At 40.2% G+C, this 6,717-nt stretch overlaps 1 protein-coding gene across 3 annotated transcripts in view; it reads right to left on the bottom strand.

The window, feature by feature from the left end:
* Positions 1 to 1,732: 1,732 nt before the first annotated feature.
* The window catches only part of cdc42bpab (CDC42 binding protein kinase alpha (DMPK-like) b), a 108,603-nt gene continuing 103,618 nt past the window's right edge, over positions 1,733 to 6,717 (bottom strand). For 2 of the 3 annotated variants that reach the window (XM_060866871.1, XM_060866872.1), the window contains 5 exons: positions 5,703 to 5,820; positions 5,379 to 5,496; positions 4,777 to 4,934; positions 3,552 to 3,626; positions 1,733 to 1,944 (listed from right to left, as the gene is read on the bottom strand). In XM_060866871.1, coding sequence (XP_060722854.1) covers positions 1,813 to 1,944; positions 3,552 to 3,626; positions 4,777 to 4,934; positions 5,379 to 5,496; positions 5,703 to 5,820 — 601 coding nt within the window. In that variant the 3' untranslated portion in view covers positions 1,733 to 1,812. The remainder of the gene's footprint in view (positions 1,945 to 3,551; positions 3,627 to 4,776; positions 4,935 to 5,378; positions 5,497 to 5,702; positions 5,821 to 6,717) is intronic. The other variant, XM_060866873.1, reaches the window with a different exon arrangement.

The raw sequence follows: 6,717 nt of genomic DNA, 5'->3' as shown, positions 1-6,717 counted from the left end.
CTCAAGTCTCAAATTTTTGCGACTTAAGTCTGACTCGAGTCAAGTCGAGTCCCCCATCTCTGAATCATTTAAATCAAGTCCGAGTCAAGTCTCAAGTCATGAATGTCGAGTCAAAGTCAAGTTGAGTCCTTTTTTAATATCTGTCAAGCAAGTCTCAAATTTTTGCGACTTAAGTCTGACTCGAGTCAAGTCATATGACTCGAGTCCCCCACCTCTGTTCAGCAGCACAGTGTAACTGACCTGACCAAGGCTTTTTCATTAGCGATAGATGTTAGAAATAAATAGAAATGAAATTTTAAACCTTCCCATTTTGATTCTTTTTCTATTACTTCCCATAAAGCTGCTTTGAGACGATGTCAGTTCAAATAAACTGAATTGAAATTGAATCGTGTGAAAACACCACTGGAATTTTTTTGCACATACTCACATCAGATCCCAGAGCAAACGCTTGTGTTCAACTCTTAAGGCTTTTAGTAGGGAACTTAACAGCATTGTCTAGACCAAGTTTAACGTGTCATATCATTGGGAACAATTGCCTCAGAAGAACATTGGCAACCAAGGAAACTCTAATTAATGATGACTTGCTTTAAAATCAAGTGGAACCTGTTCACATACCGTTAAATAATCAGGATCAAAAGACACACGTTTCTTTTTTGCTTACAAAATTCCCAGCTTTCTTACATTTCTAAAGCTGGGAACGTAAAAATGTGGCCGAAAAAAATATGTTCCAACTAATAAATTATACAATATTATGCAAACAGGTCAATTTTCAGTTGAAGCATGTTAAGGTCTCTTATAATAGAGATCCGTAAGGGGAAAAAAAACAGCACAGATGCTTCAATTTTACTCATGAAAAAATTTCAATATTTTTAGCCACTCGCTGATTTTTTTTCACAAGATATAAAGAAAGCAACGTTGTGGTTTCCAGGAATCGGATAAAAAAATATTCCAAATAAATAATGCTGGTAAATGAATAAACTAATGATTTAATTGTGTTTCTCTCTACAGAATTTCCTTATTACTTATAATATTATAATATACTTTCAGCCTATGTACATTATTGTGATGGAAATCTAAAATTACCGATTGGCTCTGATGGAAAGGAACTCTGTCTTAAGCCACGTCCTGTTCTCTGTACTGTGTATGTAGTGCTTTATTTTATTCGGAGTTTTTGTAGTCGTGTCTGACAGCACAGTGGTGAAGATCAAGTGCACTCGTGAAATCCCACAATCGGGATGTAGGTAGTGACACCAGACGTAACGCTACTGTATATCGGTAAAGCTTGAGGGTGGCGTTGGACCTGCGTACAGTTAATAGGTTGATGTTAATAGATTGGTGTGAGAGAAAAGCAAGAGGAGAGAAAGCTGTAGACGTCAGAATGGCAGTTTAAGTAGTAATCAGGTCTCCATAGTAATCACATACTAGAACAAAAAAAACAAAACCAAAAAAAATTCTCCCCACATTTGTGGTGATTGATATGGTCCACAGTTGAAGTGCATGAACAAAAAAATTCTTAAACAGCTAATATTGGACTGAGAAATAAATAGTTCACCCCAAATCCCAGTACAGTCAAGTTCAAATGTAGTGTGTCTGAAATGGCTCAGGACACTTTGAGCCAGATTGAAATGATTTCTGATTGATGCCCTGCACCACAAAACACACACACACACACACACACACACACAAGTGTCATTTTCCTTTCTCGAGAAGCCGGATAAATAAGGAAATAGGATCCAGTAATGCTTGCGTTTTATTTATACGGGCGTGTACGCAGGGCCAGGACACGCCGCCATTAGTCCTGGGTTGTGTCCATCATGTGTCCCAGCCAACACGGTCTGTGCTCTCTAAAGAGAGAGACTTGGTCTTGTGCGGTGATGAAGGACTGGGCGGGCTGCTGAAAGTCGAGCTGTTGGAGGCAGTGGAGTGACGCGGCGAGTCTGAGTCCTGCAAGTCCAGATAGAACCAAAGGGTTAATTAAAAAGTCACTACATGATGTAGCATAACTACATGATGCTTTCAGTTTTCATCTCTGTGTCTGAATTGTCTTAATTAAACCATCACATCATAGGCACAAGTAATTACATTTTACCTTGAAAAATACTCGAAAATAAATAAATAAATACATTTAATACTTCAAGGATGAAATATTCTTTTTCCAGTTAAAAAAAAAAAATGGACGTTTCAGTCCCACAACATTAATTGAACCCTGTTACCTAAACACGTAAAATCCTATGAAATATTCCACAAGCCAACAGGAAGTTGCATCATTTGAATTTCCTGTAGACTAATTAAAGAAGAAAAATTGTAGATGACTTTTTTTTTTTTTTTTTTTCATTTTCAATGATTCTGATGACTTCGCTAAGGACGTTGCTTTAAATGTACGACCCTGTTAACCGAAATATTTAAATAAATAAATGGTTATAAATGGCTAAATGGTGCCTCGATCGTCCATTACAGGATTTTAAGCATAAATAATTTGTGTTTATTGAAGTAAAACTGCTGCTGAGTCACAAACACAGAAAGACGTAACTGTAGCTACACAAAAGAAGAGACGTGTATTATAATCGGTGTGCCGTAAACACTACAGCTACTAAGGATGCGTATGAGATGCATATTTAAAGCCTCAATCTGCACACATGCATAAAACTCGTATAAATATTTGAGGGTTCGTATTTTCCCCAAAGGATCGGTTCATATCCTTTGAAATCGCAGCCGGGAAGAAGTGGAATGAATGAATATGGATGAGAGCTGTGACTTGCTCAGCGCTCTCACCACATATACGACGTGTTCTTGCGCATTATTTAGTTAGTTTTCAACATCAAGATCATCAAATGTGGCATAAAACCAAATCCAAGCCTGGCAGTTAAAACTTGTAGAATAATTACAAGCCGTAATTCGCCTAGACGAAATCAACCGATGAGACGTCAATGTGATCCATCTGTAATGACTTCAAATTTTCTATATTTGTATTCCAGATTATATGAAAGTATGAAGGTCTTTCCAGTCTTTTTTTTTAGTACCGTTTCTGTCCAATCAGTGTAATGACACATTTTTTCTTTCACTGATGTTGAAAATGGCAAAAAAAAGTGCACTAAATTCCCAAAAATACGGTTGTTTTTTGGGAGCGAGTCACTTTGCGACAGCTGCTCGGACACTGCAGTTAAACTGCTTTGTTTAATCATACATCCCTTGACGTGCTGAAATAAAACGTACAGGAAGGTGTTGGTGCTCCTACTAGTACGATATGCTTTCAAAATACATGCAGAGCTGTGAAACCATGACATCTCCTGCTCTCTGTGATCTCTCAGCCTCAGAAAGATGATCGAACGTCTTTTTTTTTCCTCCTCTAATGCTAAATTGGAGTACAGGATGCATGTCACTTTCGAGCGTTAATGCTTTTAACCCAATCCTGGTGTTATGGAGATTTGTCAATCAGAGGCTGAGGATTTTATTCAAATAAAAATAAAAAACAGGAAAAGAAAAGCCGTAATGTGGTTGTTCTGGGGGATGGAATGAAAGGGTGCTTTCAATGCTAAATGCATCAACTTTACCTTCATCTTACTAAGCAGGGTCCTTAACGCCCGTTTCAGATCGGGCGTCTTCTCCGAGGGCGAGACAGCCTGCCACTGGGAAGGAAAGGCACACTGAGAGGCCCAAAAGTGGCTTCCATACCGGGGGAAAGGATACAAAATGCTATAATATGGGTATGTGTGGTGGTGTAGCAGGAGCTAAAGGCCCGAGTGGAGCCGAGTTATACAGTCAGGTCCGTAAGTATACGGACAGTGACACAATTCGGATCATTTTGCTTCTGTACACCAACACAATGAAGCGATTAAGATGTGATTGAAGTGTAGGATTTGTGTAGTAATGACAACCACCTGCACAGACTCTCCGGACCTGTCAGGTTTGGGTTTGTGCCATGTTTTTGTATTCACACGTCTTTGTTTGACCCGCCCCAGCCTTAGATTCCTTCTCACACCTGTTCCCTATGTGTCTTTAATTACTTTCCTTCTTTATTTCTGCCGCGTTTTTTGTTGTATCTGGGAATCCTCGTCTTTAAACGGGCGTCTCGAGTTCTGTATTTTGTTTCTTTGTTCCATGTTGAGTATTTTGTTTTTAGCCGTGTCAAGTACCTGCCTAGTGTTCCGTGTTCGTGTTAATAAATCGTGCCTGCTTTGTCATCCCTGCATTTGGGTCTGGAATTTTGAACCCGGGAGACCTGTTGAGAATTCCCGTGAGAAGCGAACACATCTAGAATCCACTCCGTAACTTTTATCTCCTTATTTCATCATAAAATAACAAGGACGTCTGTCTAATTAGTTTCCGATCGTCCAATTTGTTTGCTAAACCCCTTGAAATAAAACTGAAAGTCTACACTTCAATCATGTACTGACTGCTTCATTTCAGATCCGTTGTGTGGTGTACAGAGACAAAATGACCAAAATTGAGTCACTGTCTATATGATCATGGACCTGGATAGAAAGGAATGACTATGAATGTGGAATTTGGGGATAAACGCTGTACAGGAACCTGCTGTTAGTGTAAAAAACTACATAAGACATGAGCTTTAAGTGTCAGTCCAGTCCTTATTAAGGAATTTGCCAACATGAAAAAAGGTTCTATCTTATATACCCTATAAGATATATTTCTTCAGACATGTTGAAGGACAGCCTGCTTCTGACATCTACAGAATGAATGATGAAGTGATTTTCCCCATAGAGTAGTTTTCACTAACCAGATGGCATGAAGTTTCTATTTCACAGGTTCGGTACTCACCTCCCGGTCAAACTGTGAAAGCGTTGCGTCTCCAGCGTCCATTCCTCCACCTGACGATAAAGAGCTCTCAGATGGAGATGTCATTGTTTGCCGCTTGGAGCTGTAGCTACTGCTCGAGAGCTCCCTCCTCAGGGCACTGCCATTCTGAGAAGAGGAACCTGAGACACGTGGAGAGACGGAGATAGCAAGAGTTTTTATTACTGCATTTCAAATATTATAGAAATATTATGCAAATCTTCCAGCGGTCCATTCATGCGACTATCTAATTAGCCAGTCATGTGGCAGCAGCGCAGTGTGTAAAATCATGAAGATATGAAGATCTGTGTTCGTTTACATCTATGGAACTGGAGGAGAATATGATCTCAGTGACGTTGACTGATGGCATGGATGTTGGTGGTGGCAGTTTCTAGAGTTTATACAGAATGGTGAAAAAACTAAATATTGGAACATGGGGAATTATTTCGAAATAATGGACGCTAGCGTGGTCAAAATAAATAAAGTGGCACACAGGAAGTGAAAGCAATATCACAGTGCTTAGGGACTTACTGTATGGGATAGAGTCTTATAGAAGGGTTTAGCATGTTGAGGATGCAGATACTCACGTATACCCAGGCTACTGCTGGCACTCATAGAGCGACCAGGTTCAGACCGATTCTTCGCTAAGGACGGAATACTGACTGAGCCACTGAAGCCAGACCGGTTCTCCTGAGCACGCACATTCTACAGAAGAAAAGTAAGATAAATTTGTGTCAAATTTAGTCTAAGCCCAGTTACATGTGCCTCACATACAAATACATGAAATATTCTTAGCACAACAGAATTAGCACAAGTAAACATGGTTAGAGAGAGCACACATAGTACTCCTTTTGGCTACACTATTTAACTTTGTTATTTTACCGAATTTAATCAACACGTCACTACACTACCATCGGTAAGTCCTTTAGAATCTGCATGCCATCTCCAGGTCCCATGTGAGCCACGTGGTTGAAGTTGGTGGGATTGGAGATTAGCTTGCTTCTCTTCTCAGGGTCCCTCAGCATCTCTCTAAGGGAATACACAGGACACGGTGTTTTAACACTGCTGCTAAGAAAGACTTAAAGCCAGTGGGGGTTAGTTTAGGAATAATGTTTACTTGACTGGGATTTCACTGATTTATAGACAAAACTGATATAATACGTTAATGACTAAGAGACCCGGCTGCTGCATCAACGGCCAGATATTTGACACTCACTGTGTGTCTGCATAATAAATTAATGCAATAATCTACTACATGGACAAATATTTATGGGCACCTGACATTACACTTTTATGTTCTTACAGGTTCATACAGTTTCCCTTTACTGGAACTAAGAGACTCCAGCGTGACAATGTCCCTGTGCACAAAGCACAGAGCTCCATGAAGACATGGTGTGTTAATGTTGGAGTGGAAGAACTCGAGTGTCCTGCACAGAGCCCTGACTCTGACTCAACCCCACTGAACACCTTTGTGATGAACTGGAACACCGACTGAACCCCATTCCTCCTCACTCTTACACCATCAGTGTCTGATCTCACTAATGCTCTTGTAGCTGAATGATCACTAATCCCCACACACTTCAACATCAGTGGCTGATCTCACTAATGCTCTTGTAGCTGAATGATCACTAATCCCCACACACACACTCCAACATCAGTGTCTGATCTCACTAATGCTCTTGTAGCTGAATGATCACTAATCCCCACAGTCACACGCCAACATCAGTGTCTGATCTCACTAATGCTCTTGTAGCTAAATGATCACTAATCCCCACACACACACTCCAACATCAGTGTCTGATCTCACTAATGCTCTTGTAGCTGAATGATCACTAATCCCCCCACACACACTCCAACATCAGTGTCTGATCTCACTAATGCTCTTGTAGCTGAATGATCACTAATCCCCCCCACACACACTCCAAC

Source organism: Tachysurus vachellii, chromosome 3 (assembly GCF_030014155.1).
Source record: "Tachysurus vachellii isolate PV-2020 chromosome 3, HZAU_Pvac_v1, whole genome shotgun sequence".
NCBI classification, from domain to species: domain Eukaryota; kingdom Metazoa; phylum Chordata; class Actinopteri; order Siluriformes; family Bagridae; genus Tachysurus; species Tachysurus vachellii.
This window is presented reverse-complemented; position numbering and strand designations above follow the sequence as displayed.